The 20,544-nt window shown below is 43.1% G+C and overlaps 1 protein-coding gene across 2 annotated transcripts in view; it reads left to right on the top strand.

Annotated features, from left to right (window-relative positions):
• The window catches only part of DOCK1 (dedicator of cytokinesis 1), a 572,428-nt gene that overhangs the window by 341,232 nt on the left and 210,652 nt on the right, over positions 1–20,544 (top strand). For both annotated transcript variants that reach the window (XM_075935276.1, XM_075935277.1), the window contains exon 29: positions 16,403–16,497. In XM_075935276.1, the coding sequence (XP_075791391.1) occupies positions 16,403–16,497 (95 nt within the window). The remainder of the gene's footprint in view (positions 1–16,402; positions 16,498–20,544) is intronic.

Below are 20,544 nucleotides of genomic sequence, written 5' to 3'. Positions count from 1 at the left end.
TTTACCACTGTTATGTCATTCACTCAGCAATCCCCTTCTTTTCCCATATTCTCTCTTGTGTCTTGACCTCATACATAGTTCTGGTGAATATGATCTTAGATTTTATATCAGAATTTACTCTGCTCTAAATTTTTTATCTTAGATTTTTTTTTTTAAGAAAACTTCATTCAGCTTTCTCCCACCATTATAGATTTCCAAAATTTCTTATAAACTAGCAAAAATGCTAATACACATGTTTCTGTCAGTTTTGACATACTTTGTTTTGCCTTGAACTAAAATGTAACTTCTTAAGAATGTGATACAACTGTTGATCTGTAAATGATTATTTATGCTGCTAGGGAGTAATATGTATGATAATATAGTAACATGTTAAATTTGTAATATGTTAATGGTAAATAATTAGAAGTTAAATTAACATTAAATTATACAATTGAATGTGTAGTAGTAATGGATCATAATTCCTCTGGTGAAAAGAGAAAATAGCAAATTAATGGCATGGTAATGACAATGAATAAACTGATTAGTATTTTAATGTGCACAGTACCTAATAGAGTTATCAGTTCAAAATACTAGCATGAAATTACAGTACGTAACTCAAAGTGCAATAATAAATCAGTGCTTTTTCGTTTTTTACATGGCTAGTAGTATTTTATTATTTAAATTGTGTCATTTTCTGTTCAAAGGAAAACATTCAAGTTGCTTGCTAGTGAGAGGGAAAAATCATGTTCCTATAATTAAAAATGGTATTTGTATTGGTTATGTTCAGAATGAACTCTTGAGAACTTCTTTACATCTAACTCAGATATCTTTTATTCTTTTAAAACAAATATTAAGATAGATCACACAATAGCAAAGCTTAGATTTCATATAAAGAGAAATGCATACCATGGCATCATAAGTGCTGAGCAGTGTTCCCTCTAAGATTTTCTGTCCACAAGCGGACTGAGTTTTGTCTTGTGCACCAATATTGAGGTCATATGCGCTAGTTCGGATATATGCCACTGTGGCACCCACCACAAATCAATCTATCTATCTATCTATCTATCTATCTATCTATCTATCTATCTATCTATCTATCTATCTATCTATCTATCTATCTATCTATCTATCTATCTAATCATGTTATGGAAGAAAGAATACTAAAACAGCCCTTTCCCAGTCACAAAGAATAAAATGAGCTGTTAAATCAGCGCTTCCACCCACACGTCTTTACTATGGTGGCTGACCCGAAGTGCCAATGTACTTCTTGGCTCTTTGTCCTGCAATCTGCCTATTGACCACCCCTACACTATGTGATTTGTCAACACACACAACACGGGAGGCCTTACAGTCATTCTGAAGGAATTGGGTGCTTCCTAACAAATGAGCCTCTAAATAATTAATTGTGATGATTGTAGCAGGTTTAACTATACAACATTTAGTTAAGATCAGATGGCTGAAACAGGAAGGGAAAGATGGAACTAAAGATTGCTAAAATACAGAAGTTATCAAAGCCCAGGCCAAAAGATCTCTGCTAGGGGGGAAAACACCTTGGTCAAAGCTTAAATATAAAAATGAATAGCAGTTTAGAAATGTAAGCAACTTAAATGAGTCCTTTGTTCATAACTTACAATTTACACACGTGCCTCCTAAAACTCTTTGAAAGTCTAAAATCATTTTAAAAATAAAAAAGTTTAAAACTTCAGTTAGTAAAAGGTAAGTCAAGAAAGTTTAAAATATTTAGTTTCTTGTAATAAACATAGTAACCTCAAATTTTCAAAAAAAATCCATATATATATATATAAAATAAATCAGCTTTTTAAAAATTCCACTAAAAACCCATTAAAATATTTTATTCAAGGTTGCAAAACTGACAGCTACTCTTTATCTGGCAGCAAGCATTTATGGACAGCCTTAACATTGTTAGTTAACTCTTCAAGTGTCCTGATGCTTTCACAAAGGTTACTTTTTTTCCCCTTAAATGATTAATATTAAACATAAAATAAGTGAAAATAAAAAGAGAAACCCAAAATAAACACCCTAAATCCCTTTCTCAGTAGAGTTGCCAGGTGTCTGATATTGACCCGGACAGTCTGGTATTTTTGCCTCCTGCCCAGTAAAAAAAATTCAGAAAATACCGGACACCCCTTCCCCCTCCCTATGCCCCCTGCTTACCTGATTCTGCAGGGGCTTGACTTAATAATAATAATATATAATATATGGAGATATACCATCTCATAGAACTGGAAGGGACCTTAAGAGGTCATCGAGTCCAGTCTCCTGCCCTTACAGCAGGACCAAGTACCATCCCTGATTTTCCCCAGCTCCCTAAATGGTCCCGTCAAGGATTGAACTCACAACCTTGGGTTTGTGGCTGAAACAGAAAACAAAATGGCCGCTGGCAAGAAAGCCTCTTCATAAAGGGGCCATGCTGATTTTTTAATTTTTAATTTTGTTGTTGTTGTTATTGTTGCTTAACTTCTGTCAGGGGGTCCCCCCCTCTTTTTTTTTTGCGCTCAACAACTTTGGTCTCTCCCTCTCCCCTCCTTTCCCCCCCTCAACAGAATTTTTTTCCCAGTGTGCTGAGTTTTTTTGGGTGCAGTGTTCAGTATTTTTGGTTAAACCATCTGGCAACCCTATTTGTCAACAATAAAGCAACTAAAACAATAAATGTTATCATTAAAATAAACATTTTAAAACAATTATAGGTATTCCTATAAAATAAAATAAAATTTTCTTACTTAAAATCTGTTCCGCTCTGTGGAGCCTGGCATGCCACAGGCAGAGATGCTCCAACCTCCAATGATTAACTCCCACTCCAGCCAAGGCCCCTGGAGCAGCTGCCCCCTGCCACACAGCTACACATGCGGCTTGGGCTCTGGCCCTAGCTGGGGCCTCTGGAGGAGCAGCCACCCTCTACATGGCTCTGGCCCCGGCTTGCACCATGGAGGGAACCCTGGTGCTGGGTGCCCTTTTTGCCTTTCCCATGTTCCAAGTTCTTAGAACTCCTGGTTCTTTCCCCCTCTTCTAGCTCAAGGCTTTGGCAGTTTTTCTGTCAGGGCCCTCAGCCTCATGCTTTGGAGTGTTGGGATTACAAAAGATGAAGAGGTGACTTGATCACAGTTTATCTGCATACAGAGATAATTTCTAATAGTATGTGTCAATACAGAGAATGGTAGAGTAATCTCTGGGATGGAGTTTCGGTACTGGGTGCAGGCTATGGGCTGGGGCAGAAAATTGAGGTGCAGGAGGGAATCCAAGCTCTGGGAGGGAGTTTGGGTGTAGGAGGGGTGAGGGTTCAGGTTCTGGGATGGAATCTGGGTGCTAGGTACAGGCCTGGATTAGGGAGTGAGGATGTTGGGTGGGGTGAGAAGTGTAGGTTCTGTGAGGGAGTTTGGGAGGGGAAGGGGTTGGGGATGAGATTGTAGGCTTCTGGTCACTGGCTCCGCACTGCTACCTGCATGTGTGTCTGAACTCTGCTGCACTGCCTGTGGGGGCGGTGGGAGAATGAACCAAGCAATTTCAAATTGCCTGGGAGCAGGAGGCAAGGATGGGAGAGGGGGTATGCAGAGCAGGATCATGTAGAGACAGCAGGCAGGGCTGGGGAAGAGACTCAGCTCTGAACTTTGGTGGAACAGGGCCCCTGGTCCAGGAATATTTCTGGTGCCTGGGCACCAAGGACACACGTAACTCGCCACCTGAAAATAGTAGCTGTCAGTGGTGAGACTCTAAATGAGGTGGGGATCTCACCTGCATTTTTTCAGGCTAGCAAAAGTTTCCATGTTAGTATTTAGCTATGAGAGATGCCATTTTCAAATATCCTTTCACTTCACCCAAGAGAACTTAACGATTTAAACAGTCATCAATAGGCCAAGCACGCTGGCTCATAATTCTAGGTGGTCATGCATTGCTAGGTAAACAAGGGCAATGGATGTGTTTCCTTTACATAGTCAAGTTGTACATATTTTGTCTGACTGATACACAGCCTGGAGTACATTATTGACCTTATATTTTGCTTTTTTATGGATTTTTTTTTAAACAGTGTATTAAGTATTAATCCAATAAAGAGAGTAGCTCCATGGTGAGGTGTTCACTTGATGTGATACAGCTAGAGACTATAATTTCTGTAAAATTCTGGATGCCTTGGAGAAAGTTTAAAAAGGCTGATTTCTGTTATTAGTGTCTGTAAACTGGCTGGCTTAGTCCTGGGCCCCTGACCTGGGCCCTGACCTGGCTTAGTCTGGGCCCCTGACAGGCTCAGGCCTGTAAGTAAAGGTCCAGTAGCTCCTTTCAAACCACGGGGCCTGAGGGCAGGGCAGGCAGCAATGCTAACACAGACCCCCAGTCAATAAGGCCCCAGGCCTTGGGGCAGGGAAGGGCAACAAAGCAAATGCAGTTCCATAGTCAGTACGGCCCAGCCCTGGTCCAGAGCAGGCCATCAAACTAGCACAGTTCTAGTTATTAACACCTAGGCCCTGTTTCAGGGTGTGGCAGGCAAACAAACACAGTCCCAAAGTTAATACGGCCCAGGCCCTGGTTCAGAGCGGGTCAGCAATCAAACACAGTTCCAGTTATTAAGGCTCAGGCCCTGGTTCAGGGCAGGGCAGTGCAGGCAGGCAGGCAGACAGACAAACACAGTTCCCTAGGCAGGGTGGCAGGGGCCTTACTAAGCTCCTGGGCTGGGCTTTTATGCTGTCTGCCCTGCTCTTTGGCCTCTGTGGAGTTAACGGGACAGGACCCAGGTCAGCCCACTCAGGCTCAGAGAGGGGTTCTTCCCCCTCAAGGTCAGTGAGTGGCTACCCCTGCTCACTACAGTGTCATATACATTTTTCAGTGTTAAGTGTATTATGTTTGTGTATCAAGCAAACATATAAATAAAATCCATTACCATCCAGTTTCTTCACCTTTCCCCCTTCTCCTCTGCCTACCTTTTGCTATCTTATAGCAAGCCTTCAAAGAGAAGCTGCTGCTGCTGCTGCTGTCAACCCTGCTCTGCTTAGCTGTATATAGGTGGTGTGTGCTTAGCTATTTGTTCTTTGTATTCCTGTAACAGCCAAACAGCTGAATGTGTATGCCCAGCAGCAGCTTCTCCTCTGAATTCCAGGTACAGCTCAGTTAAAAGCAGACAGATGGAAGTAGCAAGGGGAGAGAGAGGCAGGAGCACTGGATGTTGAATGGGGGCAAAAGAGAAGGAATCTACAGTTAGATGAAGAAAGGGAAGGAGAGCATGGAAGGTATTAGATAGAGAAAGAAAGTAAGATCAGTACGGGTGAGTCTGCACTAGGAAATGATTTTGAAATAACTTATTTCAAAATAATAACTCCCAAAATAATAATTTTGAAATAGAGCATTCATACTATAAGGCAGCATCGAGATAGCTCAGAATTATTTTGAAATAGCACATCCACACTGATTGGAGCCTGCATAGGATTTAAAGCTCCCAGAAGCATTCTAGGGAGGATACCTGGTGGGTGGACACTTCCTATAGCTGTTTGTTTAGGCTAGCTGAGACATGCTCATAGGGGCTCCTTTTTATAGCCGCGTCCTCACACCACTCCTCCACTGCCTTCATGGGACACCAGACTTGTGCAGTGTGCTCTGGTTGCCCTTGCGGACACTGCAGCATTCACAGTTTGGAACCAGAGCTACTGCAAAGCAGTGCCAGGCTCATGGGCCTTGTGCTGTGCTTCGTGGCACAATTCATCCACATTGCCCACATGCTGCTAAGTGACAAGCAACCCAAACTGGAGGACCTCTTCACTCAGGTTCTGGCACTTCTGCTTCTGCAAATGACCCTGAATCCCCTGCACATGATGGAATTCCACTTCTGGTGGAGAGAGACCAGTTCCAACAGGTGGGACCCTGGTGGGACGACCAGCAGTGGGTCCAGAACTTCTGCATGCAGAAGGCCACCTTCCTGGAGCTCTGCGAGTGGCTCTCCCCAGCCCTCAGGTGACAGGACACCCGCAACAGACACGCCATCCCCCTATAGAAGCTCATTGCCATCGCCTTGTGGAAGTTTGCCACACGGGACATCTACTGCTCTATGGGGAACCATTTCTGCATGAGGAAATCCACAGTTGGGGCCGTGGTCCTGCAGGTAGTCAAGGCCATTAATAACATCTTGCTGTGGAGGATCATCGCTCTGGGAAACGTCAACATCGTGGATGGCTTTGCCACTATGGGCTTCCCCAACTGCAGGAGGGCCATAGGCAGCACTCACATCCCCATCCTGAATCCCGATCACCGTGCCTCAGATTATATAAACAGAAAGGGGTTCTTCTCTATGGTGCCACAGTCCCTAGTGGACCACAAGGGATGGTTCATGGACATTAATGTTGGCTGGTTGGGGAAGGCACACAATACCCGCATCTTCCTGAACTCCTGCCTGTTATACACTGGCACTCTTTTCCTCCACCACACTATCAGGGTTGGGGATGTGGACATGCCAGTCTGCATCCTGAGCGACACAGCCTACCCTTTGCTCTCCTGATTGATGAAGCTCTACTCAGGCAGTCTGGACCCCACTAAGGAGAACTTCAACACTAGGCTGAGCAGGTGCTGCATGGTTGTGAAATGTGCCTTTGGCCACCTAAAGGGGAGATTCCAGAGTCTCATCACCCACTTGGACATGATCAAGTACCACATCCCCTATGGCCTGCTGTGCGCTCCACAACCTCTCAAGGTATGTCTACACTACAGCGCTAATTCGAACTAACTTAATTTGAATTAGTTAATTCGAACTAAGCTAATTCGAACTAGTGCATCTAGACTAAAAAATTAGTTCAAATTAGCATTTTGCTAATTCGAACTAGCATGTCCACACTGAGTGGACCCTGAACTGAGGTTAAGGATGGCTGGAAGCAGTGCCGGCAGGGCATCAGATTAGGACTTAGAGTGTGGAGCTGCTGCCTCAGGCTAGCCGAGGGCTGTGCTTAAAGGGACCCGACCCCCATCCCGGATAAACAGTTCTCAGGGGTTCCCCGCTTGCAAAGCAGTCCTGGCTTGGAGTGCCCTGAGTGCCCACACTGGGCACATCACAGCACTCGGTCATCAGCCCGGCTGCACTTGCCGCAGGCTGCCATCCGAGGGGGGGGGGGTTAATCAAGGGGCTTCAGGAGAGCTTCCACCCCAAGAAGCCCACAGAACCACCCCAGTCCTCCCCATCGGGGGCTCGTACCCCATTCCTCCCTCACCTCCTTCCACTTACCCCTCCCTAGCCCCCCTTCCTGATGTACAAAATAAAGGACAATTGTGTTCAAAAATAGAATCTCTCTTTATTGAAGAAAACTGGGGGAGACTGGGAAAAGGAGGTGGGAGAGGGGAAGAGAGAGGGTGGGAGAGGGGAGGGCAACTACAATGATGAGGGGTTTGGAACAGGTCCCATATGAAGAGAGGCTAAAGAGACTGGGACTTTTCAGCTTAGAAAAGAGGAGATGGAGGGGGATTACGATAGAGGTCTATAAAAGCACGAGTGGGGTGGAGAGGGTGCATCAAGAAAAGTTCTTCATTAGTTCCCATAATAGAAGGACTAGAGGACACCAAAGGAAAGGAATGGGTAGCAGGCTTCAAACTAATAACAGAAAGTTGTTCTTCACAAAGCAAAGAGTCAACCTGTGGAACTCCTTGCTGCAGGAGGCTGTGAAGGCTAGAACTAGAACAGAGTTTAAAGAGAAGTTAGATAAAGTGATGGAGGTTGGGTCCATGGAGTGGTATTAGCCAGGAGGTAGGAGTGGTGTCCCTGTCCAAAGTTTGTGGAAGGCTGGAGAGGGATGGCACGAGACAAATGGCTTGGTCACTGTCTTCAGTCCATCCCCTCCAGGGTCCCTAGGGTTGGCCGCTGTCGGCAGACAGGCTACTGGGCTAGATGGACCTTTGGTCTGACCCAGTATGGCCATTGTAAGCTCAGGACTCAGGGTCGGGGGTCTCAATGGACCACCTTGATTTTCATGCACACCTGCTCCTGGCTGGCCAGGCTGGCAGCTCTCCTGCCCTAGACGGCCACTTTCCTGCGCCTAGTGCGGAGATCGTGGATGAGGTCCACGATGTCCGCACTAGACCAGGCGGGTGCCCGCTTCTTGCGGTCCCGGGCAAGCTCCTGGGAGCCACCAGCTGGGTCCGGGGGAGGGCTGGGGGGCATTGGGTGGGTGGCTCGAGCTGTGCCAGGTGCAGGGTCTGCAGGCTGGGTGCTGGCAGGCTTGCACCTGGCACGGGCACCGTAGCCAGCCCGTGCTCCTTTAAGTGGTCCAGGGCCAGGAGGGGGGCAATAGAGTTTCCCTGGTGTTGGCCAGAGTGGCCACCAGGGAAAGCTCGGGAGGGCTAGCCTCCCACTAGTTCGAATTAAGGGGCTACACACCCCTTAATTCGAACTAGTAAGTTCAAACTAGGCTTAGTCCTCGTAGAATGAGGTTTACCTAGTTCGAACTAAGTGCTCCGTTAGTTCGAATTAAGTTCGAACTAGCGGAGCACTTGTGTAGTGCCTATCAAAGTTAATTCGAACTAACGTCCGTTAGTTCGAATTAACTTTGTAGTGTAGACATACCCTCAGAGAGCAAGGGGTAGACTTTCCTGCCAGGGGTGCAGGGCAGAGGCTGAATGACCACCCAGGGCTTACAAGCAGCCGGACGTAAGTGCCATATGGCGGGCACATCAGTTGGCTGTACTCATCTGGGAGGCCTTGAGAGAGAGTTTCAGCCAATGCCACCTGTAAGATTCTTTCCTGGGTCCCTCCACAAGGGGCCGCTGCAGTCCCTCTGTGCTCCTTTCCTTCTCCACCCCTTCCTTCTCCTGCCCTCCCTTCCCACCTTCCCTGCAGAGCAAATAAAAAAAGCCTTTATTTTTGAAAAAAAAATTGTTTTTTTTAATTAGGAGTATATACAACAGAGAAGGGACTGGGGAAAGATCCTGCAGTGGGGGAGGGAATAGGAAGCAGGAGGAGGTCTCAGGAATGGGGCTGGGATGGGCGTCTGCTTCAAATAGCTCAGGACCCTTCAGCTGCCCGAGAAGTCCCACTACCATGTGTTCTGGAGCCCCGGAAGCACCTATAGGGACTAGGAGGGAAAGTCAAGGGGTGAGTGGGGGTAGGGAGTTGGGGAAGCAGGGGCAGGTAGTGGGGGGAGGGTGCAAGAGGCTGGTGACCTGGTCCATGCACACAGCTTTGTGCTCCATCACAGAGGTGGGGGAGGAGCACATGGCCTCATCTTGGTGCATCAGGTGGTCCCAGATGGCCTTCCAGTGCTGTCAATTACCCTGCCATTCCTCTCGGTCAGCAACCCACTTCCAGCACTCCTTGTTGAGCTCCCGGACAAGAGACTGGAGGCAGGCCATCTGAATCTGCAGCAGGTCTTCCCAGGTCCGCTTCCTCCTACAGATTCTGTGGAGTCTTGAAGATGGCATGGGAGTGGTAGATACAGCATGCTTGCAGTTGGCCCCGCTGTGAAGAAAAGTGACAAGGGCAGTGCAGGAGTACGAACATCCCAGGGGAGCCTCACTTCACCCAACGTCCAGCGACAAGCAGGCATGGGAAGTTGCTGGCCAGGCCAGGAGCCTGCGGGTGCGAGGAGGGAATGGGGCAGCTCAGCTGCCTTCTGTGTTCCACACATGCCGGGTCCAACATTGGCAGCATCCCACAGGCAGAGAACTTCTCCTGCTTCTGCTGGTGGGCACTTGTTCGGGAAGGTGTGTGCGAGTGGCAGAGGCCACTTGCCAAAGAGAGTACTACTGGGGTCCCCTCCTCTTCCTTTTCATGGCAGGTTCCCATGCACTTGACCTGGAGTAGATGCTGCCAGAGTGTAGGCAAGGCCCCCTGCCACGTGTGGCACTGTTGTGTGGTTCCATAACCCCAGCCTACTTTGTGGTGGCTTGTTGTGGGAATGTGTCCCACAGAAGCCGTAGTAAGGCAGACCTCTCCAGGAACCTTCTGCAAAGTTCCGAGGAGTTCCTATGTGAAAGTGTCATGGGGCTGGACTGGGCTGAGTGTCCTGGACGTGTACAGGTTGTTGTGCAACCCCCCAGGCCGAGAAGGCTGAGCAAGGAGCACCCAGCCCTTTGCCCCTGCATGTTCGTAGGGAAAATTATATAACTCACCTGAAGTACCTTCACCAGGATCATCTGAGGCCTAGGAGGAAGAGAATGGCTCCAAGACAAGGAGTAGCTCCTGGCTGATGGGCATGATGGCCTGGCTGGCCTGTTCCTCTTCCTCCTACTCCACAACCCTGCTCTCATGGAGGCTAATACCAGGTGTGTCCTGGCTGGAGTCGATTCTGAGACGGGAGGTGATCAGGATGGCATCAAGCTACTCGTAAAAGTGGAAGGTCTGAGGAGCCACCACAGAGTGTCCTTGCTGCTCCCTGGCCTTGTTTTAGGCCTCCTGCATCTCCTTGATTTTCATGCGGACCTGGTTGAGGGTCTGCATGTGTCCTTTTTCAGTCAAGCAGCCAGCCATTTGTCTGTAGATATCATCATTCCTCCTCCATGTGCAGATATGCTGGAGGTTGGTCTCCTCACCCCAGACCTTGATGAGGTCCAGGATCTCCACACCAGTCCAGGCTGGTACTGTCTTTCGTCCCTGGCCAGGAGTGCTGTGGAAGTGCTTGCAGCTGTGGGAGGACTCAGAGGAAGCACTGGGGTCTGACATGGCTCCTGGGAAGAATTGGAGATGTCAGGTGTGGCCAAAGTGGCCACAAGTGCATCTGGGAGAGGCCTCTGGAGGCCAATTATTTCAAAATATCAGCAGCTAAGTGTCCGCACCCACACCGTTTTGAAAAAAGTTTCAAAATAAGCGTTATTGCTTGTGGAAAGCAGGAGTTATTTCAAAATAACTAGCCTGTTATTTTGAAATAACAGGCTTGGTAGCGTGGACACTCGGCTTATTATTTTGAAATAAAAAGAGTTATTTCGAAATAACTCCCTACTGTAGACCAGGGCTAGGAAATTGAGGGGCAAGACCTCATGAATGAGGAAAGGAAATACCATCTTGTGATGCAAACCTGTTCTCCAACAGAATCTGTATGCTTCAGACCTCATACATGCTACAGCAGCCACCCCCTGAGCAAGCCTGAGTGAAATGATCCTCGGAGACATATATCTCACTGACTGTGCAACAACAGAGGAGCTCTCCTGCTACCTTGCGATATTACAGACTCCCTAGACTTATAACCTACAACCTTCCTTTGATCCTACAACCTCCTGTTCCTGCCCCAGCATTTTCCGACCATTGTTGCAGTGTACTCCAGCCTTGTCCATGCTCTAGTTTGACCTTCCCCAAACCCTGTTAGGGTATGTCTACACCACCACCCTAGTTCGAACTAGGGTGGTTAATGTAGGCAACCGAAGTTGCAAATGAAGCCCGGGATTTGAATTTCCCGGGCTTCATTTGCATCTTGCCGGGCGCCGCCATTTTTAAATGTCCGCTAGTTTGGACTCCGTGCCCGCGGCTACACGCGGCACGGACTAGGTAGTTCGGATTAGGCTTCCTATTCCGAACTACTATTACTCCTTGTGGAACGAGGTGTACCGGTAGTTCGGAATAGGAAGTCTAATCCGAACTACCTAGTCCGTGCCGCGTGTAGCTGCAGGCACGGAGTCTGAACTAGCGGACATTTAAAAATGGCGGCGCCCAGCAAGATGCAAATGAAGCCCAGGAAATTCAAATCCTGGGCTTCATTTGCAACTTCGGTTGCCTACATTAACCACTCTAGTTCGAACTAGGGTGGTAGTGTAGACATACCCTTAGTGACCTGTGCCAGCCCTGTATTACATTCTCACCTCCAGACACTGACTCACTCCAACCCAGTTTCAACTTTGGGCCTATATCTGGATTCATTTGGCTTTTCTGTGGACTCTGGCCATCTTATTTGATGGTTGGCCTGCATCTGGACTCCATCTGTGATACTTATTTATCTTGTCTACTGACTGACCTTGGTTTGGACCCATTGCCTGTCCCAAATCCCAAGTTCAGCACTGTCCTGAGCCCAGGACCTACTGTACATCTGGCTTTGGCCACTACTCCAACCACCAGGCCTGACTTCCTAGAACCCGAGCCTCAGACACCTGATATCGCTATAGTGTACATTTGATACAACATAAGAAAAGACTTGTGCATGAAAAAATAATAAATATACATACAATGCTATGTAACTAGAAGTGCCTATAAATATGGCTTATAAGAATGTAGGGGTTATATGATAACACAGTGCACACTTATGTACAAACATTAAATAAAAACTATGTAGCTGTCACCTTATTTGTGAAGAGGCAGTATACTTTTGACATGCATATTCACTGAAAGCCTCTTCCTTCAGTCAGCCACTTGATTTGTGTCCTTTAGGTGCTCCACTGCTTCCCTCAGTTTCTGTCTCTGTTTGAGAACCCCGGTTGAAAGGGTTAGGACAGCAATGGGCAATCTAGGCTAGTGAATGGGCTGCATGAGTGTCCCTTCTTCATCTCAGTGGGTTGCAAGATTGTTGTAGCCAAGGTTGTCTTCTGGGTTATGGTAGTTTTGCTAACTGCGCATGACTGCCTAGAATTTGTGGGGAGTGCCTATGAACCATGGCAGCACTTTGATTGGATGCAGAGGATGGACATGGCTCTTAACAGTCAATATTTGCAATCAGCACACACCTCACTTCACATGCCCTTGCTTTACATACATGTCACTTTAATAATGCTGGTAGGAAAAAACCTACATGCATGGAAGTCAGCGGAATCTGGCAACTCTGTGTGTGGACAATGGTAAACAAAATGTCTCGTGAGACACGTAGATGCTAATTGCATCCCTCCATTTTGTGAGGGGGGATGTGGGGATATTAAATGTGAAGATTCATATAGACCATGTCTGGAGAACACAAAGTATGTTTGCTGGTTCAGTTTCAGGAAGTTTAATTATCTACTAACTGATTTAAGTATTTCATCTAAAATCAGATTTTGAACTAACACTATTGGGAGAGTGAAAGATTACTTTCATAGCTGCTTTATGGTTTAAAGCAATTGCTCTTTGGCTTTCTTTGACCGCCACTTTGCTTCCTATCTCAGAAAAGCCAATGGAGTTTGAAGATTTTACTCTTTAAAAAAAAATCTTGCATACTATATGAAAACATCCCTGCATCCCCTTTATGTTGAGTTCCCATGTTTATGTGCTCACTAGAGAGTGACAAATGATCTGGCTAAGCATGGGGATTTACTGGAGAAGCTTGTGCAACATGGTGTGTGATGGTTGGAGGCCTGAGGGATGCAAAGGGGGATTCTCTTCTCTGTTCTTTGCCTGACTTCAGAGTTTCAGATTTATTAGGACAAAGTGAGAATACCACAGAGCAGCCCCAGTCCCCTCTCTTCAAGTGTCCCTGAAAAAACATAGTTTGACTGATAGAAGCAGTCAGGTGAGGCAGTGAAAGAGGCCATCACACAGCAGACATGCAATGTCAGTGTTCTCTTCCCTCTCCTGTATCCTTTGTTCTTTCTGTGTTCAGAAACTGTCACTCTGAAATCCTGCAATCCACCGTCTAGTGGTCTTTGGTTATTGGGCTTTCTGGAGAGTTAGGTGAACCAAGGAAAATTGCCTCTTCATTTTTTTTTTCACACCAATCCCAGCTAAACACTGTGTTTAAAAGACAGAGAACTCAATTGCTCTTCATTCCCTTTCCTCACCTTGATCTTTTTTATGTCCTATTTGTCTGTCTACACACTGTCCATTTGCCCTTTCCCTTAGCTAAAAGGAATAGAAAGATTGCAAATGGATCCATCCATCTGGGAGCTCAGCTGATTTCTTCCCCCTTTCTCCCCCCCACCCCCCGCCCCAGTCAGTGAAAAGCTTACTGGGTCAGCAACCAGGAGGACTTCAGCCTTTTCTTGTCCCCAGTGGCATATCCAGTAGGCTTCGCAGGAGGGCAGATGCCAGAGGCTGTGCTAGAATGAAAGGAAGAGATGCATGGTTTGCTCCTACAATTTGATTCTCTAGCCTTTTTTTATAATTGGAGTAGTTTGTACTGGTTCAAAATATCACTGAAAGTTTCTTACCTTAAAAGTCTCTGAGGAAAAATAGCATGAGCTGGTGATTAAAAATAAAATCCAGATTTGAGCTCATAATGCATACCATTAAGATTCAAAATCAACTACTTTTTGTATCTGATCAAGTGGGTTTTACCCACAAAAGCTCACGCTACTATATATTTGTTAGTCTATAAGGTGCCACAAGACTGCTTGTTATTTTTAAAGTTACAGATTAACACGGTTACCCCCTGACACTTTTTGTATCAGAAGTATAAAATCTAAACTGTCCAGAAAGTAGTGATATAAATTCATAATGAATAAGTAAACTTCAGAGGGCATAAATTCTATTCCATAAACTACGTGTGTTGATAATTAAAGTATTTCTGTGAAAACTGGATTATTAAATGTAAATGTCAATAGATTAAATGTGTGGCAAATTAGCACAATCAGATATCACACCATCTTCATGGTCAGTAAAGTGTGCAAGTTGATCAGCAAAATGCCTGAAAATTTATCTGCCGCCACATGCAGTTTGATCAGCAAAGTGTGCAAAAACTCCACAGCTGAAGCATCCAGCAGAACTAATAAAATACAAAATGTAATCTGCTATTAGAAACCAGGAAAGTATGTATTTCACTCATAAAATATTCAAAAAGATAAACTCAGTGAGCTCAAATTTGCCCTCATTCACATGAGTACAACTCCCACTGAAGTCTCAGTTACTAAGCTATGAAACAGGATCAACAAGGAAATCAACCATTTCATGTAGTAAAAACATGCAGTTTAATGAGAGAAATACTGCATGATTCCAGTCAGCAAAATATGCAGTATGATCATTAAAAATGTGTAACTTATATATGAAAAACAAGCAGTGAATATTCAGTTTGATCACTAAACTGAGGACACATTTACTGAACTAGTAAAGTTTTTGTCCAGAATTAATTTTGCTTTATGCAACAGTAGCATCTCATATTAACTATAAGCAGTTGCTAAGTCTGAATGTCTGGGAAGTCAATTCTTTTAATGTCAGAAAGGCTTCTATTACTGATGTGCTATGGAGAGTGATTTTACTATTATCTGTTTTACTCACCTATTGATGTTTCTGTAAAACATATATTCTGTGCCATTTGATGTTTTGTGAGCCTCTTTGTCTGTATAGCCACTGCACCAAATTATGATTAATCAGATTTAAAAAAAAAGTGAAATATTTCCTTCTCTGGTTGTTTCTGAAACCTGTACTAGACATTCGAAAGAAAGCAATCATCCTTTCTGATGAGCTGAATCCCTAGGAGCTCCTTGAGCTCTTGGAGGTGAGAAATTCCCTGGCTGGTCAGTGGCAGTATTCTTTAATATTAACAAGGGAGAGCTGTATATCCTGGGAACATGTACCTATTCTAGAGTTCTAGGGAAAGCAATAACGTTCCCATAATATATGCAGGACCAGGACTCATGAGCAGGACAATGAGCAAGAAAGATCAACTCAGATAAGGATGGAGGTCCATTAAGACGTTGGATGGACAGATGAATGGGAGACCCCCGTCTTGCCTGAAAAGACAGAGGGCTATCATTTTTTTCTATGTTGGAGAAATGTGAAATTTTGAAGAGATGGCATTGGGCAAGATTCCATATAAACTCCAGCAAAGGAAATAGCCTTAGTCTAGAATAACAGACAATTCTACAAAGTCTATAAATAGTTCAGTTGGACTAGATGGCACCTTCTATGGGATGAGGAACTGTTGCATAAGCCCTTTCTGACTCTTTTTGCAGTTTTGCTGCTCTGTAAAGTATTACATGTTACAGTCTTAGGGGATTTCTGCAATTTTACTATGGCTTCACATTAACAGTTGTAGAATTCCCCCAGGACTAATGTTAATAAGCATTATTACTTTAACTTACGAAATATTTTTAAAGCTTTCTTCCTCTCCCTTTTTACATATACAAATAATTTGTTTTAACATTTATCTTCAAAACATGTTTGGCAGATCTCAATTCTATACCTATATTCTTCTTTGATTGGTGTGTTATATTGTATGTACTATGAAGTCCATTTTGTAAGATTTCATGCTTATCCGTAACCACATATTTATTAATGAGAGCTCGATCCCCTTTGGCAAAAAATTAAATTTGATGAATTTTATCTTCTGTACTCTTTCACAGAATAATATAATGAATTGATTGATTACACTGCTTAACTATTTAGTTTAAAAAATAAAAATAAATACTTCTTATGTAGATTTTGTGAAAGGAATAAATAATATCAATATCACAGAATTAATGTACTGTTTACCTTAACAGTAGTTTGTACTTTTTTTCATTCAATAAAACAAGAGATACCTTTTTGAATTTAGTCATTAATCAAGTGAGTTTTCATCATCCACATGGTATCATTTTTTATCAGAAAGAGTGGCCTTTTCAAATGTTTTCCCTCTTATTTTAGGACTTTCTGATGGAAACATTCATCATGTTCAAGAATCTCATTGGGAAGAATGTCTATCCCTTCGACTGGGTTATAATGAACATGATGCAGAATAAGTAAGTACAGAGAAAAAGCACTGAACCTTTACTGAGATGACTATTTCATGTTTGATCTGAAACAGCTGTGTTGCTTAGAAACAATCATACACACAATGCAGCAGACAGATTTTTTTTCTGTAATGCAAATAATTATTTGAAAAATTGGCTCTAGAGATTGCTGTAGACCTGTTATTGAAACAGAAGCAGTAAAGCATTGCTCTTCAGGACCATCACAAATCAAGGGAAAGTGGCATTTTTAAGAAATGTAGATCAACAATTTTAGCGCAGATTGTGGAGGAAGAAAATTAAACCAACATTTTATTATGGTTGTTGTTGTTGTTATTAATTTAGTTAATTGAATTTCCAATTTTATTCCAATCTGAATAAATGTGTTTCTACATCACATTTTTCAGAAATAAATAGCTACTGTGCAGGGTTCAGCATCTGCCAAGAGATTATTTTGATGTTGTTAACATGTAGATAATGCATTTTCCTACATCCTGATTAAAAGGGCAGTGATTTTAAAACAGTTCCCATCAACTTGATAATGAAGTGACGGGCCAGAAATCTTTCAAACAATGTTTTTTGCTTTGTCATTGTTTCTCTGTTTTATTATTTAATTATTATTTAAAAGGTTTCAGTGCAATATTTTGCATTTACCATTTTAATATACATCTTCTACACATTTTTGTGCAGTTTGATGTGATTTTTTTAAAAAGCATCTTGTCTCCATGTTGCTTGGAAAAATATTTTGTGCTTGCTGCTAGCAATCATGTATATAAAGTTGTCAGTTTTTACACTATTAACCCATAAATAGGGGGTTATACTTTTGCCATAAAAAATCGATTGTAACTTGAATGTTGGCATATGAGAACTCCTTTCAAGAATGAATTTTACTATGTTTATTCATTAAAATGAATTCAACCATTCATGAATTTTATGTATAGTGGCTATGATCAAGCACATTTATTCTTCAACAACTCAAAAAACACTGCATTTGAATAAAGATCTTTTTAAAATTAGTTGTTAATGTGGATTTAAAACATACTGGATTTTTTGAGGTCTTAAATAGGGCCCTTTTTCATATACTCCAGCTATTTTGAGTTTTTTACTGCAAATTTATAATATGCCGAGATCACTGAGAGAACTTTTGCAGCATATGTTATCCTATATCCAAAATTTCTCTCCCCCCTCTACTTTTTTCTGTTTTACTCTGAGCACCATTATTTTCAGAAGTATTTGGACAGCTCTGGAAAGGGTTCTGTTTACAGCCTGTTGGCCCCAATTACAAGTCAAACAGCAGTTATTGTTAAGAGATTTTGATATGTTTGTTTCCCCCAGACTTGACAATTATGAGTGTGATGCTTCCCCAGGATTCAGCCGCTGCTAAGAATGAAATACTTGTCCTGGAATTAACCCCCACATTTCTCAAATGGCTGGCCCAAATGCCTTGTAAATGTTTGTAGTTTTTTATTGTTTGATAGAATTTTTTGTTTGTTTTAATGATACCAATTTGAATATATACTAGCAAAAAAGTTACTTTTTTAGGAAGATGGGGGTTTAAACACAGTTCCTGGTACAGTAAATTTAGGAGAATTTTCAAGCCTAGTATTTTGATCTCAGGATTATGGAAGGTAACCTGATACAATAAATTGAATAAACGTCTGCAACATCTTAATGTAGATATGTGATGAAAATAGTGTCTGAACTAGAATAGCTTTGAAAACATCTGTGCAGAGGTGTGCAGATGAGTGATGTATTTTGATTCTTACCTGATCTTCTGGTATCCACAAATAGGATTGCCAGGTGTCCACTTTTGAACCGAACAGTCCAGTATTTGAGCTTTCTGTTCAGGAAACAAAATGAGAAAATATAAATGTCTGGTATTTTTTAAATAAGATGTAGTGTAGAATGTGATGTAATGTCAAGTATGTCTGGTATTTTTGTTGAAACCATCTGGCAACCCTATCCACAAAGTGAAGCTTACATGTATTTTCCTATACTAGACATTGCTTCCTGACAACACAGAAAAGCTAGCTATATTGTTACAATGTTAGCGTCTTCTGTGCTATCACCTCCATACTTTTAGAGACAGTATTTGAGGATGGTAGCCTGTAAAATAATGTTGTAACCACAAGCTTGTTTATATTGACATTCTGAAATGGTTTGAACTCCATCACGTCTAAAGTAGCTTGTGGCTTCCAAAAACAGAAAACTATATTTTGAACATTTCTTCTTCTGTTTAGCTTGTTTTCAACCTATTAATGGAAAAGATTCATAAAACATCTGGTAACAAGTAGTAAATCTGTCTGGCAGAAACAGCTTCTGCCTTCAGTAGAAACTGAATCTGAATACACAGTACTACACCACTACTTTAAAAATATGTACTATTTCATTCATTTGTTTGTTATAATACTGTTGTGATCTGGTAGTATGGGCCAACCTTTCAAACTCTTAAAATTGAGTTTGAGGACTAGGCAATAAGAACATGAGAGTGGCTATAGAGGGACAGACCAACGATCACTCTCTGGCAACACCATTGTGTGGTGCTGCAGAGGAAGTGAATAAACAGGGCAATTATCTAGTGAACCATCCTCTATCATCCTCTCTGGCAGTGAGAGCCTTAGAACACCTAGGCTATGTCTAAACTGGCATGATTTTCCGCAAATGCTTTTAACAGAAAAGTTTTCCGTTAAAAGCATTTGCGGAAAAGAGCGTCTAGTTTGGCATGGACGCTTTTCCGCAAAAGCACTTTTTGCGGAAAAGCGTCCGTGCCAATCTAGACGTGCTTTTGCGCAAAAAAGCCCTGATCGCCATTTTCGTGATCGGGGCTTTTTTGCGCAAAACAAATCTGAGCTGTCTACACTGGCCCTTTTGCGCAAAAGCTTTGCGCAAAAGGGACTTTTGCCCGAATGGGAGCAGCGTAGTATTTCCGCAAGAAGCACTGATTTCAGACAGCAGGAAGTCAGTGTTCTTGCGGAAATTTAAGCAGCCAGTGTAGACTGCTGGCAAGTTTTTCCGCCAAAGCATCTGCTTTGGCGGAAAAACTTGCCAGTCTAGACACAGCCATAGTGCATGGGATTGTATCACTGACCATTTTTTACTAATTGGCTTTGATGAGCCTGTTCTCCATGAATGTACCTAATTTTTTTTAAACTCAGTTTTAGTTTTGGCTTCACAACATCCACTGGCAATAAGTATCAGGTAGACTGTGTATTATATAAAGTGGTTCCTTTTGTTTGTTTTAAAGAAGTGCTGCCTATTACATTTCCTTTTCTTCCTTTATCATCAAAGGCACTGGCAATCTGGACAGATTTTAACATGAATTTTTCTCTCTAGAAGTCAGAGGTTAGTGATTTCTTCCCCAGTGCTTGTGATTAGTGCACAATTGATAGCACTAGAAAATGAAGTATATTTTCCACAAAATGAGACAGTCTTCTCTAATGCAAGTTTCTCCACATGATTCTACACACAAGTCACAACTCTGACCTTGAGGGATCATGTCTGTAGATGAAAGGACAGTTCAATCTCCATACTCATTTAATCCTCAAATTTTCTGTTGGCAGCAGTAGCACTTAGTTGTGATAGCAGATCTTGAGATATATTAATCTCTACCAATAATTTGGTCCACATCAATAGTCACAGATGTTTAGTTGCCTATGTAAAATAAGTTTGGTGGTATGAGTCCTACTTCTCATTGGCAGATGTCCACATCATAAAATATTTCCTCCACAGTTGGAATCATCTTGGCAGTCTTGTCACTGAGACAAAAGACATAAGTAGATCAGGGAGACTGAAGCTTCTCATGCTTAAATATTGCCCCCATAGGTGAGGTCACATCAGCAAGACAATGTGTGGAATTTTACCCTGCTACTACCAGATATATATCTGTTCTGCAGACAAATTGAGTTGTTCATTTTTCCATTGCTGACAGTCCAGCACTTTCATGAAATTTTTGTTTCTGTTAAAAAAAAATCTTATAAAAACAAAAGAGAGCACTCTTGAGCTTGAGGAGTATCTTTGGGAACATTCAACTAACTAATACTTCATTTTGTTGTTAAGTGG

Source organism: Pelodiscus sinensis, chromosome 8 (assembly GCF_049634645.1).
Source record: "Pelodiscus sinensis isolate JC-2024 chromosome 8, ASM4963464v1, whole genome shotgun sequence".
NCBI classification, from domain to species: Eukaryota; Metazoa; Chordata; order Testudines; family Trionychidae; genus Pelodiscus; species Pelodiscus sinensis.
This window is presented reverse-complemented; position numbering and strand designations above follow the sequence as displayed.